Source organism: Lissotriton helveticus, unplaced genomic scaffold (genome assembly GCF_964261635.1).
Source record: "Lissotriton helveticus unplaced genomic scaffold, aLisHel1.1 SCAFFOLD_953, whole genome shotgun sequence".
In the NCBI taxonomy this organism is placed as follows: domain Eukaryota; kingdom Metazoa; phylum Chordata; class Amphibia; order Caudata; family Salamandridae; genus Lissotriton; species Lissotriton helveticus.
The window spans coordinates 8,746-25,425 of NW_027611795.1; the positions used below are offsets into that span (position 1 = coordinate 8,746).

The 16,680-nt window shown below is 44.1% G+C and overlaps 1 protein-coding gene across 1 annotated transcript in view; it reads right to left on the reverse strand.

Annotated features, from left to right (window-relative positions):
- Positions 1 to 1,612: 1,612 nt before the first annotated feature.
- LOC144806682 (ras and EF-hand domain-containing protein-like) overlaps positions 1,613 to 16,680 on the reverse strand; it is a gene marked incomplete at its 5' end in the record, with an annotated part of 200,041 nt that continues 184,973 nt past the window's right edge. Inside the window, one exon of the mRNA XM_078672989.1 lies at positions 1,613 to 3,297. Coding sequence (XP_078529115.1) covers positions 3,189 to 3,297 — 109 coding nt within the window. The remainder of the gene's footprint in view (positions 3,298 to 16,680) is intronic.

Consider the following 16,680-nt stretch of genomic DNA (forward strand, 5'->3'; position numbering starts at 1 on the left):
CAGGGAGCCCAACCACCTCCGATGCATCCTCCTCAACACCCGCTCCGCTCGCAAGCATGCCATTGAACTCTGGGCCCTCCTAGACTCAACCACCCCGGATGTTGCCTTCCTGACGGAGACCTGGATGAACGCCACCTTGGCACCAGACATCGCCACAGCCATCCCGGAGGGCTACAAGATCTCCCGCAGAGACCGCACCAGCGGAGTGGGAGGAGGAATCACCATCATCCACAAAAACACCCTCAGAGTTTCGACCAACACCGACGACACTGTAGTATTCTCAGTGTTACAGACACCCTCACCACCGCCGAGCAAATGCACTTCCAGATTCACACCGACCCCAACACCACCCTCAGAGGAACACTCGTCTACAGACCACCCGGACCACGACGACAGTTTAGTGGCACCATCGCCGACCTCATCAGCACCCACGCCCTCGCCTCCACGGACTACATCCTCCTCGGGGACCTGAACTTCCAACTCAAGGACAACAACGAAACCAACTCCATCGCCCTGATCGACAATCTCGCTAACCTCGGACTCAAACAGCTCGTGACGACACCCACCCACGCTGCCGGACACACACTGGACCCCATCTTCTCCGCAAGTTCCCATGTCTCCTTCAACCACACCACCGAAACCCACTGGACCGACCACAGATGTGTCTACTTCACCTTCAGGAAAAGCACCACACACCACCGCACCCAACAGTGGCCGTGCTGCCGTTGGGGCAAAATCACAGAGGACCAACTGACCACCACCCTCGCCCTGAGACCACCCGCCGACCCCAACACCGCCGCCATCAACCTCAAACAGTGGATCAACGACTGCGCAGACACCCTCGCCCCACTCAAGCCCTCCACAACCAATCACACCAACAAGAGAGCCGCATGGTTCACCGAAGACCTCCAGACCTCCAAGCACACCTGTCGGAAGCTGGAAAAGAAATGGCTCCGCAACCGCACACCAGACAGCCACAAAGCCCACAAGAACGCCACCTGCAGACACCACCAACTCATCAGGAACGCCTTCAAGGACCGCCTAGATAACAACGTGCACAACTCCAAAGAGCTCTTCAGCATCGTGAAAGAACTCTCCAACCCCAGCTCTAACACCAACGACATCCCATCTTCACAAGATCTGTGTGACTCACTAGCCACCTTTTTTCACCGCAAGATCACCGACATCCACGACAGCTTCAACACCCACACCCCCAATCCAACAACCACCCCCGCAACCTCCACCCGCACCATTCGACTGACCACCTGGTCCAATGTCAGCGACTAAGACACCATCAAGACCATGAACTCCATCCACTCCGGATGCCCTTCAGACCCTTGCCCCCATCATGTCTTCAACAAAGCCAGCACAGCCATAGCACCCCACCTCCGGAAAACAATCTCCTTCGAGACAGCAACCTTCCCGGAAAGCTGGAAGCATGCCGAGATCAACGCCCTACTGAAGAAACCCAAGGCGGACCCCAAGGACCTCAAGAACTTCCGGCCTATCTCCCTGCTCCCCTTCCCAGCGAAAGTCACAGAGAAGATTGTCAACAGGCAGCTGACCCGCTACCTCGAAGACAACAACATCCTGGACCCATCACAGTCCGGATTCCGCAGCAACCACAGCACCGAGACCGCCCTCATCGCCGCCACCGATGACATCAGTATCCTGATGGACAAAGGAGAAACAGCCGCCCTCATCCTCTTGGACCTATCAGCAGCCTTCGACATGGTCTGCCACTGCACCCTAACAGCATGCCTCCATGACGCCGGAATTCAAGAGAAGGCCCTGGCCTGGACCACATCCTTCCTCTCCGGCAGAACCCAGAGCGTCCACCTCCCACCATTCTGCTCCAAGACCACCGAGATCATCTGCGGCGTCCCACAGGGATCCTCCCTCAGCCCGACACTGTTCAACATATACATGGCACCACTCGCCCGCGTCGCACGACAAAATAACCTCAACATAATCTCCTATGCCGACGACACCCAGCTGATCATATCCCTCACCGAAGACCCCCACACCGCCAAAGCCAACCTCCACAGAGGAATGAGGGCCGTCGCTGAATGGATGAAGCACAACAAACTGAAGCTGAACTCAGACAAGACAAAGGTCCTCATCCTCGGCTCCACCCCCTCAGCCTGGGATGACTCCTGGTGGCCTACATCGCTGGGAACAGTCACAGAACCCACCGACCACGCACGCAACCTAGGGATCAGCCTCGACTCCGCCATGACCAAGCAAGTCAACGCAGTCTCCTCGTCCTGCTTCAACACCCTCTGAATGCTCCGCAGAATCTTCAAAAGGATCCCCTCCGACACGAGAAAGACGATCACCCACGCCCTCGTCACCAGCAGACTGGACTACGGGAACGCCCTCTACGCAGGAACAACAACCAAGCTCCTGAGATGGCTCCAACACATCCAGAACGCCGTGGCTCGACTGATCCTCGACGTCCCACGACGCACCCACATCACCCCCCACCTAAGAGACCTGCAATGGCTCCCCGTCAACAAGAGGATCACCTTCAAACTCCTCATCCACGCACACAAGGCCCTACACAACGCCGGACAACGACCGACTCAGCTTCTACTCCCCCACCCACAGCCTCCGCTCGGCCAGCCTCGCCCTCGCCACAGTTCCTGGCATCCGGAAAACCACCGCCCACCGGTGGCAGATCCTTCTCCTACCTCGCCGCCAAGACCTGAAACACTCTCCCTACCAACCTACGACAGACCCAGGACCCGCTCGCCTTCAGAAGACATCTCAAGACCTGGCTCTTCGATCAGTAGCAGACCCCCCCCTCAGCGCCTTGAGAGCCTCACGGGTATGTAGCGTGCTATACAAATGCTGGTGTGTTGTATTGTATTGCATCAGCTTCGCAAAGTGTACAATCCAATTGTATTGCAACAGACACAGAGATTATCTAACAAAGCAGCTATAATATAATATGTTCAGAGATGCATTATAAATGTTTCTCAGGCTGGTAAAGTTGTGTTCCTCAGACGGCTGTGCACCCGTGAACAGAAACAAATAAAAACAGCTATCGAAAATGGACTTTTGGCACATAGTTATCGGTCTGTACAGTTTTTGTAGCCATCGATATCAACCGAAAATAAAAATCCTTCATGAATGGTCATTGCAGTATGTACAGGAGGAACGCTTCTGGTGAAAAATCTGTCTGTTTACGAAGCACAGCAGCTCTTCGTCTGTGCGGATTTTTTGGTGAGCGTCCCAGTGAGGTTGGTCACCGACTCCCGATGGTCGCCTCGATCGCATCTCTTCTTCACGTCACTGAGAAATGATAATGACACATACACTGTTAGCTCTGTGCGGAGTCCATGGCATAACTGAGTTTTGTAAATCTTTTTATTGAAACTTTTCCATGATTAGCAAGACACATCAATTTCACATTTGGTACAAAGCTGAGTGGAATAAAGTGACTCCTTCTCAGCTGGAAATTCTTAAATCCAAAGGTTTATATATATGTGCCTGGTCTGCATGTTACCTATTGGGTTTAACTGGGTGGCACTTGGAGGGAATAATATGGAATGAAGGGAGGAAAGGGTAGTTCACATGACTTCACTCTTGGGGGAGTGTAGGATGTGATGCTTTGAAACTAAGGCGGTTGCTTTTCCTCTGGCTGCTCTGCCGGCTGTATCCCTTACACCTGGAAGTAAACTTAGCTTTAGAGGCATCCTTGATGTCTGTGCCATCCTTAATGCAGCACTTTTCATTGGAAATGGGCAATGATTAATTTGTGGAAAAATAAATGCTGGGGCTTTCGTCAGGAGGCAGCTTGCACCAACCCTCCTATTAGCGCCGCCCATAAAATAATTAACAACTACTAACTATAAAACCCTACATGTGGGGAGAGGATGTGGTGTATGGGCCAGAACTGCCGACTTTGGAGCTGGGGAACAAGGCTTGAGGCTCTGCTAGGATCAACATCCTGTGATTCTTGGCAAGTCACTTAATATCCCCGTGCCTAAAAAAAAAAAATGTGTCCTTAACTGGTGCTCCAATACCTTTGGGTTGAGTTTGCACTATAAGCGCCGGTGTGGACAATTAAGTGCTGGTGTAGAGCACCGGAAACCACCGGCTCAAATTAAGCACTGGTAGCATCACTTTTCATTACCTCATGCCTTTAAGTCAGTTAAAATATTGATGATTTTAAGGGTCACAGATAACACACTTATTTCAAACAGCTAACACCCTAGCATGTTTCACAAACCTCTCTAGGAATAAGTAGATTACTTAAAATAAAATTAGAATTAAAGTTATTACGTAAATTGCTTTATAATTGTGTATGGAAGATCAGGCGCAGTAGACATTCACAGCAGATAGTATCTTTTCTTTTCACAACAGGCTTTCCTTTTGAAGTCACGAACCACAAACGGTATTTTAGATACCAAAGCAAGTCATGTTTGTTTTAAATTTAGTTTGATTCTCCATGTTCCCTTTTATGTCTTTCTCCCCTCCTTTAGATAAGAACATATTACCTAAGCCAGTTTAGGTTCACAGTAGGGGCTTATAAATGTATTTTTCACTTTCTTGTAGCTTTGATTTTGTGAGGTAATGTTTTGTGAGAGTGTAATGATCACTATAGAAAACATATTTTTTATTTTTTTTAAAAGGTAACAACCATGAACAGTATTTTAGGTACTGCCTACACTGAGTACACTGTTACCCAAAGTTTTTTCCTAGGGCTTAAGGTATGAGGCAGTTATCATGCCCATCCTGGGCTCAAATGTCAGTAACTTACCCAAGGATGCAATATTAGCACCACATTTTGATTACCTGTGGTCTCAGGGGCACACACAGAATATCACCTTCATTCATAGCATCAACAGTGTCCATACTTGTGCAGCAGATGTTAAAATGTTCCTGCTAATTATTATTTGAGAAACAATAGATACACGTAAACCTACATACACACAGCGATGGATGGTGTGGCATCAAACTGGACACAAAGAAACTGAATCAGCCACCTTGCTTGGAATTACATGCTCTGCAACATGCAGCCGGATTCCAAAATATTTTTGACTGACACTATTCTCTTCCATTGGTGGTGAATTAACCCTTTCCATCCTCACGACAGAATAGTTCCCTCATGAGCCACAGTGCTTGTGTGTGCATGACAGAACCATTCTGCACAGGGGCACCAGATACCTCTGCTGTAAACAGCAGATGTATTTCCTTTTTTTTTGCCTTGGGAGGTGGGAGCTTTCCTCCCGAGGCATTTTTTCCCAGTGAAATGACGATCAGGGCCCATGGTGTGCCGACATCGTTTCACTGTATCTGAAACTGAAGTGAGCCGATCCTGCTCATGGTGCTATCTCCGCGCCCAAGCACATAGGCAGACGGGATAGGTATTGTTAGAAAGGGGAGAATCTCCCCTTTCCAATGGTACCCTTCCATTGGGGATCGCCACAGGAGAGCGATCCCCAAGCAGGGATCCACCCACTAGGCACTAGGAAGGGGGAGTGGCTCCTTGGGCAAGGGTCTTTGCCCCCCCATATTTAAATGGGCATATTCAGTCTTTCTGCACCCCCCCCCCCCGGGGGCAGGAAACATACTAGACTCAGGGATTCTTTTTTATAGTTCAGGGGTGGGGGCTGCTTAGAATGGACATGCCAATGCCCCCACCTGCCCCCCAAAACTGCTGCTGTCTTTCTGCCATCCCAGGAGGCAGCTGGGGGCAATAGCCCCTCATCTGCACCCCAGGGGGGACAGAAAGCCCACTATGCACCAGGGATTATGCTTTTTATTTTTATATATAGGGGCAGGAGCTGCCCAGAATGGGCATGCCAATTCTCTCAACCCCCAAAAAGTTGACATAGTCTTTTTGCCCTCGGCGCAGATGAGGACAATAGCCCCTTATCTGCCCCTGGGGGGGCAGAAAGCCCACTAGGCACCAGGGATTATGTTTCTACTATACCTAGGGAGGGGCTGCCCAGAATGGGCATGTCAATGCCCTCATCTCTCAAATTAGCCACAGTTTATTGGCATCCCCTGGAAGGCAGATGGGAGCAATAGCCCCTGATCTGCTCCCCGGGGAGCAGAAAGCCCACTAGGTACCAAGAGTTTTTTTTTCCTTTTTATACGTAGATATGGGGGCTTCCCATAATGCCAATGCCCCACCTCCAAACACAAATGGGACAGTCTTTCTGCCCCTCGAGGGGGCAGATGGGAGTTATTAATATCATTTTTATTGGGAGACCAAGGGGAATGCTGGGTGGTAGGACATTTGTGCCCACTTGGTGATCCTACAGAGAAATATAAGGAAAGGATTTTTTGTAGCAAAATTTGAGGTTTGCAGGGGATTCTGGGTAGGGAAACGTTGGGGGATTCACGCAAGCCACAACTCCCTGGACTCCCCAAGGTGTCTATTTTTTAGAAATGTGTTTTGGTAGGTTTCCCTAGATGGCTGCCGAGCCCGGGACCTAAAACGCAGGTGCACCCCTTGCAAAACCAGGTTGTTTTGTGATAGATGATTTTGATGTCTCCACAATATGTTTTGGGCCCTTGCCTGCCAGTTCTTGGCCTACCCACACAAACGAGGTACCATTTTTATCGGGAGACCTGGAGGAATGCTGGGTGGTAGGAAATTTGTGTCAACCCGGTGATTTCACAACTTTCCCACACAGAAATGTGAGAAATTTTTAATTTTCTTTCCAGTAAATTTGAGGTTTGCAGGGGATTCTGGGTAGGAAAACGTTGATGGATCCATGCATGTCACACCTCCCTGGACTCCCCCGGTCATCTATTTTTCAGAAATTTCAGGTATTGGTTGGTTTCCCGAGATGACCGTCGAGCCTGGGATCAAAAATGCAGGTAACTCCCACGCAAAATAAGGTCTTTTTGTAATTGATAACTTTGAAGTCTCCACAGTACATTTTGGGCCATTTCCTGTTGCAGGCATTTGGTCTACCCACACAAGTGAGGAACCATTTTTATCGGGAGACTACGAGGAATGCTGAGTTGGTGGTAGTTTGTGGCTCTCCTTAGATTCCAGAACTTTCTATCACAGAACTGTGTGGAAAATGTGTTTTTGTTGACATAGCTTGAGATTTGCAAGGAATTCTGGTTAACAGAACTTGGAGAGTGGCACACAAGTCAACCCGTCCTGTAATCTTATGGGTGTCTAGTTTTCAGAAATGTACAGGTTTGCTAGATTTCCAAAAGGAGTCAGCTGAGCTATGGCCCAAATTCCACAGGTAGGCACATTGCAAAAAAGGGGTCAGTTTTCAGTGGAAAAATGTGGTGTGTCCATGTTGCAATTTGGGCCATTTACTGTCACGGTTACTAGGCCTACCTACACAGGTGAGGTACCATTTGTATCGGGAGACTTGGAGGAATGCTGGGTGGGTGGAAGTGTGTGGCTCCCTGCAGATTCCAGAACTTTCTATCACAGACTTTTGAGGAAAATTTGTTTTTTTTACTAAGTTTGAGGTTTGCAAGGGATTCTGGGTAACAGAACCTGGTAAGAGGCACACAAATCACCTCATCTTGGATTCCCGCGGGGTGTCTTATTTTCAAATTTGTACAGGTTTTCTAGGTTTCCCTAGGTGCCGGCTAAGCTAGGGGCCCAAATCCACAGCTGGGCACATTGCAAAAAAAGGGTCAGTTTTCTGTGGAAAAGTGTGATGTGACCATGTTGAGTTTTGGCCATTTCCTGTCACGAGCACTAGGCCTACCCACACAAGTGAGGGTATATTTTTTACGGGAAACTTGGGGGAATGGTGGGTGGGTGGAGGTTTGTGGCTCCACACAGATCCCAGACCTTTCCATCATAGAAATGTGAGGGAAATGTGTTATTTGACAAGGCTTGAGCTTTGCAAGGGTTTCTGCGTAACAGAACCTAGTGAGATCCACACATGTCACTCCATCCTGGATTTCCCTGGATGTCTAGTTTTCAAAAAATGTATAGGTTTGCTAGGTTTACTTATGTGCTGGCAGAGCTAGGGTCCAAAATCCACAGCTGAGTTTATTGTGAAAAAGGGTCAGTTTCACTGGAAAATGTGATGGGTCCACGTTGCTCTTTGGACCTTTTCCTGTCATGGGTACTAGGCCTACCCACACAAGTGAGATATCATTTTTTAGGGAGACTTGCAGAAGTGCTGGGTGGGTGGAAATGTGTGGCTTCCTACAGATTCCAGAACTTTCCATCTCAGAAATATCAGGAACATGTTTGTTTTTTGGCAAAGTTTGAGGTTTGCAAGGGATTCTGGGCAACAGAACCCAGTGAGAGCCACACAAGTCACCCCATGCTGTATTCCCCTGGGTCTCTAGTTGTATAGGTTTGCTAGGTTTTCCTAGATGCCTGCTGAGCTAGAGTCCAAAATTCACAGCTAGACATATTGCAAAAAAAGGGTCAGTCTTCACTGGAAAAATTAGATGTGTCCACGTTGTGTTTCGAGCTGTTTCCTGTCGCAGGTATTAGGTCTACCCACACAAGTGAGGTGCCATTCTGTATCGAGAGACTGAGGGGAACCCAGAATATTAAAACAAGTGTTATTGCCAATTGACTTTCTATGCATTTCTGCCTTCCAAATATAAGTTAATGTTAAAAAAAAAATCATTTTGCAAAATGTCCTCTAATTCACATGCTTGTATGGCTACCCACAATTTTGGAGATGTGCAAATAACCACTGCTTTTAAACTATATTTTGTTCCCATTTTGGAATTATATAGGTTTCCCTGATACCTATTTTTCACACCATTGCAAGACACAGTTCAGTTATTGTCTCTGGGTTCCTCAGTAAACCTACAAGTCCTATATATTCCCACAACCAGAAGGTTCCAGCAGATGTAACGGTATATTGCTTTATAAAATCTGCTATATTTAGAAGAAGTTACAGGTGAAAATGTTGGCACAAATGGTTGTTTTTTCAATTCAATTTCAATATTTTTTATTTCAACTGTTAGTTTCAATAAATAAAAAACCTTGAAGGATCTACACAAATGACCCCTTGCTGAATTTATAATTTTGTCTATTTTTCTGAAATGTATAGTTTTTACTACCACTAACTGGAAGCCGGTTGAAAGCACAAAAAATAGGAAAAATAGGCTATGTCCCAGTAAAATGCCAAAACTGTGTAGAAAATGTTGGTTTTCTGACAAACGTCTGAATGTTTCTGAAAGCTGGGACAATGGAGATATTCGTTATAGGTAATGGTCGTGCACTGGGTCGATTAATCCTAATATTTAGAGTGTACTGTGCTCCTGGGAATCACTCCCTACTCAGGAGAGTGTGACCAATATTGATGTAGGTAGCAGCCCCAAGGATTCTTGGTCTGTCTCCCCAGGCACTAGGTGATTTGCTGAGCTACCAGCTAAACTTCAAACATAAATAAATGATTCTTTGCTCCTTTGTTTTTTGTATTCAAGTGCTACTTTTTATTCATACCAGATGTTCATTTCATATCAAATCATTCACTTTTGCATTTCTTAATGCATCATTATTCGTTCCATGTAGTATAGCTTCCACTACATCCATTTTATTCCCAATGCATTTCGGCGTATGTGCGCCTTCATCAGGGGATAAATCTGTAAAGCAAATAACGTATGTTCAAGTGTTTGTGTATGCCTCCACCCCCCCGGTGTGCTGTTACGCATTATCTGTTGTTTGGGCGTTACGTTATTTCTGTGTTGGCTTTCGTTTGCCAACTGCCTAGGCTGAATCATGCCAGTTATTAAAAAACCCATGGCAGCCTACAGTAATAGCCCCAAGAAAGCAACACAGTTAGCAAACGAAAGCCATCACAGAAATAACGTGGCAATGCCCAAACAACAGATAATGCGTAACAGCACACCGGGGGGGTGGAGGCATATTGTAAAGGTTTCCACAAACACTTGAACATACGCTATTTGCTTTACAGACAATGGCGATATTAGCACCACAGAAAAAGCAGCCGAAGATATGGAAAGTAGGAAGGATATGGATGACGAAGAACTGGTTCATCAAGAATTAACGAAACCTAAAAACAATGCAAGATGGTCAGGTTTTTAAGCGGTCAGTGAATTAGACATTGCAAAGATCATGTCGACCACTAAACCTAACAATCATTATAACGATCCCCTACCAGCAAAATGTTGGTCCACCTTTAACCACCTGTTAATCCCAGTTTGGTCTAAGATCATAAATGGCTCACTATCACAAGGACAAATCCCGGTCTGCCTTAAAACAGGACAAGTCACTCCTCTGTTAAAAGAAACAACAGAGAACCCTTCTGTTCCAAACAATTTCAGACCTGTAACTAACATTCCCATGTTAGCTAAAGTATTGGAAAAATGCGTCCAACAACAATTGAGTCTACACATCTCCAAATTCAACCTGCTAAATGTTTGCCAATCGGGCTTCCGTCCTAACCACAGCACAGAAACTGCCATTTTGCACATAGTAGATGACGCATTGCTGGCTCTTGACCACAATGAAACCTGCCTCTTAATCTTACTGGACCTGTCGTCGGCATTCGACACGGTGAACCACGCCAAAATCTTAGATAGATTGGAAAACAGAATGGGCCTAGAGGATACAGTCCTCAACTGGTTCAGGTCCTTTCTTGAGAACAGATCCCAAAAATTCATTGTCAACCAAAACCTTTCTGGCCCGACCAACAATACAATCGGAGTTCTACAGGGATCAACGCTTTCGCCAGCGCTATTTAATCTATACGTTGAACCACTCACGGAAATATTACAAAAAGCAAATATTGCTTTCCATATGCATGCAGATGATACTCAGTTGTACATCAAGGTCGTATCAACAGAAGAGATAAAGACAATGAACCATGCACTATCAAGAACACTCCATTGGTTAACCAAGAATCACCTGAAACTAAACCCTCAGAAAACTGAATTCCTACTTATTTCACCGCAGAAAAGCAAATTAAAAACAGCAGAATGGGTCAACCTTATCACTGCTCTAAATTGTACTCCAAAGATTGTCGATTCTACCAAATCACTGGGAATTACTCTAGATAAAAACCTGAACATGTCAACACACATCAATACAATGGCAAAAAACGCCAGATTCCATTTAAGTTACTTACGAAAACTTAAACCTTTCCTGAACAAAACAGACCTTAAAACTGCAGTTCAAGCACTGGTCATTTCAAGGATTGAATATGGATGCACTACCCTGGCAGGGCTCCCCAAAATCACAACAGCCCCATTGAAAGCCTGTCTTAATGCAGCCACAAGGCTGATTGCGGGATCCAAAAAATTTGACCATATCTCCCCTCACTTGAAAATGCTAAATTGGTTGCCTTTCGAAGCAAGAATTCATTTCAAGTTGGCATGCATCACTCACAACGCAATCCATCACAATACTCCAGGTTACCTGGCTCAAAAACTTACTCTTTCCGGAGTTAACCGACCCTCTAGGAGCAAAACAGACTTACTTCTGAAACCGGCTCGCTTCCGCAAGAAAAAGACTTATGACCGAGCATTCTCAGGAGCGGCACCAAGAATTTGGAATGCACTCCCACCAAACATCAGAAGAATCACATCCATCGCAACCTTCAAAAAGGAAGCAAAATTATTCTATATGAGCAAATTTCTCCCATAGGACTGAATGGACGACAGCTTGTCTATAAACTGATCACTTGTCGATAAACTGCTCACTTGCATTCAGTGCTCCGCTATCCGATGTTGGTACAAAGATGATCCTGTTAGTTAGATGTGCCTTGGTCATTCAAATATTGACTGTATATATGTTGATATGATATACTGAAGTGTGAAATTGTAATGACTGGTTTTTGTCCTCTTATGTTCTGGTTTTTCCACTAATGTACTCATTTTGATGAAACGCTACTGTAAAGCGCTCTGATACCCTACACTGGGTCATGTTCGCGCTTTAGAAAACATTAAATAAATAAATAAATAAATAAAACAACCCTTTGTTGATACCTTTTTCAGGAAAAAGAACAGGCATTTCTACTGCAGCACTTTTTTCACATTTTTCTGAAAACCGCCAGAAATTAGCTGTATTTTGGCCAATTTCTCTGTTTCCTCCAGGGGAACCCATAAACCCTGAGTACGTTTAGAACCTGCAAGATGTTGGGAGTAAAGGATACACATTTGGCATGGATACCTTATGTAGATAAAAGTTTACAGGGGCCTAAGCACGAACTACACCAAATAGCCCAAAAAATCGTAGCGGGGGGGAGTGGCCTACCAGCGAAGCGGTTAAGACTGGTGAAAACACCTTTTTCCAGGGTGTTAAGAAAGCACCTTTTTGGATGTGTTAATGTGTAACAAGAATGAAGGTGGTAAAGTGTAACAAGAATGTCTGCATATTTGTTTTATCACAATTTGTGTGATGAGGATATGTTGTGTTGTATTTTGTACTGCTGTGTTTTTGTGCTACATTTTTGCAATGTGACATTCGCTTTGACTCTTTTGATACACTATGCTCCGTTATGTTTTCATTGTGTTATTATGTGGTTTTCTATGTGGTATTGTGTTGTGTTATGTTGCTTCCTTTAGATATGGCAGGAAATGCTGCTGCAATGTCAGTCAAATGCAGCACATGCCTTTAAAGTTCTTGTGGCATGCAATCATATACTACTCACTTTCTAAGGTGGTAGAGTAGCATTGCTCTAGCTCTCCAACTATTTAGGACAAAAGCCAGCCCAACTCAACTTGGCACTAAAAGCACAACGATACAACACAGCATAACAATACAACACAATAAAACAATAATGTGTTATAGTGCTTTGTTTTAGTGTGTACTTTTCTTCTGCTTTGCTGTGTTGCTCGCTTTTATGCATTGGTTGTTTTTTTATTTTGCTTCTTGTTATTTTAATATGCTATACTATGTAGCAGTGAAATAAATTGTTCAGTATTACATGTTTTGGGCACATATATCAACAATAACATGCCACAAACCAACTTATATTCTGCTTATTTTCCACATTTAAACTGATTATAGTTAATGTAGGCCTGTATTTTCAAAAGGGCTGTTAGTTAATTAATTTATTTGCAAACCATGAACATTTATTTTATTGTCGAAAAGTTGAAGCAACTTTGGAAACGTTCCATGCTTATTTTTCTAATTTCTGTTGCAGAAAATAATGTGTTGTGTATGATAAGAATTTCTTAATTAAATAGAGGCCTTTTTGTTTCAACTGCAGGTGTGTTCAGCCTGGGGAAACGGCCTTTACAACGAAGCCGTTTCCCCGAAATCTTTAACCACGCATGCAGTACAACGCATGCGTGGTTACCACTAATGCCTTTACCACGCATACCTTTACTACGATGTTTGTAGTAAAGGCATATGTGGTAAAGGTAAAAATAAAAAAGGGGGGCTTGGGGGGTCTCCCCCCCAAATAAAACAACTCACCATATGTCACGTCGGCGTCAGCGTCGTTTAAGAGAAATCGGAAAAAAATGCCGTTTTCTCTTAACGACGTATGACGTCACCACGCAATTATTCGAGGAAAAGTTTATCCGTGGTAAACGAATTCCGTTGTAACGCATGCGTGGTAAAGGCATGCGTTGCAACGGAATTCATTGTATCATCATATATTCTTCAGCCTGTACACCTTAACTGCTAGTTTGGTAGATCACAGTAGAAGCCTACTTTTAAGAAAATTTTGTATATTATAACAAGGATGTGAGACTGGAATTTGATCTTTTCTGTCTTCATTTGATTCGTTGAATTTTGGGTTCTACTGAATGTGTATGTAGCATTTCAGACAGAGACCACTTTTAACTTTCTTTTTTTGCAGAGTTTTATATAGCGCGAACTAGACTCAAACCGAATCAGGTATCAGAGCGCTTTACATATTTTCCAGTTACGTTACATGAGGACACACTTTCATTGTAGGCACGGGCGGGCACATGCATCATTGTAGGATTTTGCACTTCCTAAATTGCGAAAATTAAGGAATCGCAATTTAGGAATTGCAAAATCCTATGCATCAAGCAATCCTAAAAGTTTTTAGGATTTCTTATTTTTCGGAAATTGCGATTCCTTAATTGCGAATCGCAATTAAGGAATGGCATTACATTGATTCCTATGGGCCTAGAGGCCCATAGGAATCAATGCCGTTTTGCATTTCTTTTTTTTTTTTGATGCATTGCAAGGGTGCAGGGGGGGGTCCAAAGGACCCCCCCTGCACCCCTGAAATGTATTTTAAAGTGCATGTTTCACACACACATGTCCTAAGGACATGTGTGTCTGTAACATGACACTTTCCAAAATGCATTTTTGTGCTGTTTTAAAGATTTTCGCAAATTAACACGAGGGTCAACCTCGTGTTAATTTGCACTTCCTATTTCAAAATTCGCATTTTTTTAAAAATTGATGCATCGCAATTAAGGAATCGCACAAATGCGATTCCTTAAATGCATTCGCATTTTTAGGAAATGCAAAAAAAAACGAATTTTGAAAAATTGTTTGATGCATCCCAAAAACTTATTTAGGAAGCGCAAACGGCCGAATTTACCGATTCGCACCGTTTGCACTTCCTAAATAGGTTGATGTATGTGCCCAGTGGAGATTATGGGCCATATGTATCATCAAACTATTTTGCATTTCCTAAATAGCGAATTTTAAGGAATCGCTATTTAGGAAATGCAAAACGGTATGTATGTACAAAATCCCTTTTCAATAGCGAATCCTTAGCATTCCTAATTTGCGATTAGCAAATTGCTAATCGCAAATTACCTATTCACTTCCATGGGCCAGGAGCCCCATAGGAATGAAAGTGCAATTTGCGATTAGCAATTTGCTAATCGCAAATTAGGAATTTTTCCAAGGGTGCAGGGGTGTCCCAAGAACACCCTGCTGCACCCCTGAAAAAGACATTTGGGGGCATATAGCGCACATACATGCCCTAAGGGCATGTATGGGCGTCATATGGCACCTTTTGTTTTTTGGAAAAAAGCTTTTTGAAAAGAATTAGCAAATTACCACCAACTAGAAGTTGGTGGTAATTTGCGAATCCTTAATGGCATTTTTTGCATATTTTTTGTTTGATACATTGCATTTAAGGAATCGCAAAATTTGTGATTCCTTAAGTGCAATCGCAAAATAAGGAATAGCAAATTTTGCTATTCCTTATTTTGCATCAAACATGTTTGATACATACCATTTAGGTAATTAGCATTCGCAAAGGCCGAAATTCGCAGAATTTAGGCCTTTGCGAATGCTAATTAGCTTGATACATATGGCCCTAAGTGATTTGCCCAGAATCACAGGAGGTTTTGGCGCCGATACCGGGATTCGAACCCAGATCCCCAGGTCCGAGGTCGAGCACCCTATCCGTTAGGCCAACTCCTTTAGAGCAGATTCCATTTCGGCTTCTTTCAGAGGAAGATTCACTCCTAGCTCCTTTTTACCAGATGCCTTTTCCCCTTACCTGAAAGAGGTTTAACATGACTCGTGGGGAGAAGTCTTCCCTGCTTACTAGGCAAAGTTTTACTTAATGCACAGACTTAGCCTTTCGGAGACTATCAACACTGACACCTTCTGCCTGACTTCTCCTACCTTTCCGGCTTTTCCCTAGTTTAGATGAGTAGGGATTTTCCTTTATGGGAAACTGATTCTGCTTTGACTTGTTTTGAGTAGTTATGGTGAAAATGGATTTCCACCCAATCACGCACTGTTCACTTGGCGCTACTGCGCTTTCTGTAATTTATTCTATTTTAATCCAGTTTAAACCACTCTTGTGTTTTATTTACATGAATTTACCTTTTATTTCTTTGGTATACTCTTTTGTTGATAAATTATCAATTCATTTTTCAACATACATATGACTGTTCAGTTGCAAACAAAGATTCATAGTACATATTTACATTACAATTATTCGTTTTTGTTCGGCACGTATGTTACATTTCATTTAATCAACTTTTCTTGAATGAGCCCAATGCATTTCGGCACTTGTGTGTGCCTTCGTCAGGGGCAATCTCTATGAAAAAAATAAGAAACATAGTGTAAGTTTCTTTTGTTTAAGAGGGGGGTTTCCTTGCTATGTGACCTGAATATTCGCCTACCTGATTGTACTGGCTGTGTCCCTTATATTATGGTGTGTTTCGTGGTGACCTTTGCTCTTCTGTTGAGAAACACAAATCAAAATACAGAACCAACTTTAACTAAACCACTTTAACTGATATGATTAATAATTAAATTCCACTTGATGTCCAACATACCTCCAGTACTCTCACGTGTTGCTAATGAAAAAATATAAGAGAACAACCTTTGTTTAAACTACTATTTTCAATGCACTGCTTCCATGTTCATAGCTTCTATATAGAAAACGTACCTCAAATGCAAATGCCTTGGTTCTCTGTAATACACAAAACACAATTCTACCTTAGCCACCACTATGAATGACACTCAAACAGGAAAAAACGGGTCGCGGTAGCTCTCCGTGTTTTTACCTTGTCTTGCTCTTTCTCTTCTTTATCTAAAAGACCGAAAAGCAACGTTATCAATGGCCCGCAGTGCCCGTTTACTACCATTTACTCCCCTGATTAGCCACGCTGCCTACATACCTGTGCCAACTGCTTGTTTCGTATTGTACAAGTTCCGACTGACCGCTACCTTGCTTGTCTGTCCTGCTCAGTTGAAGACGCCGCTTCCGCCCAAAACAACTGCACGGTACTAGCTATCGACGACGGACTGCCACGACAGTTCTCGTCTTCAAACAATCCTTGTGGGCG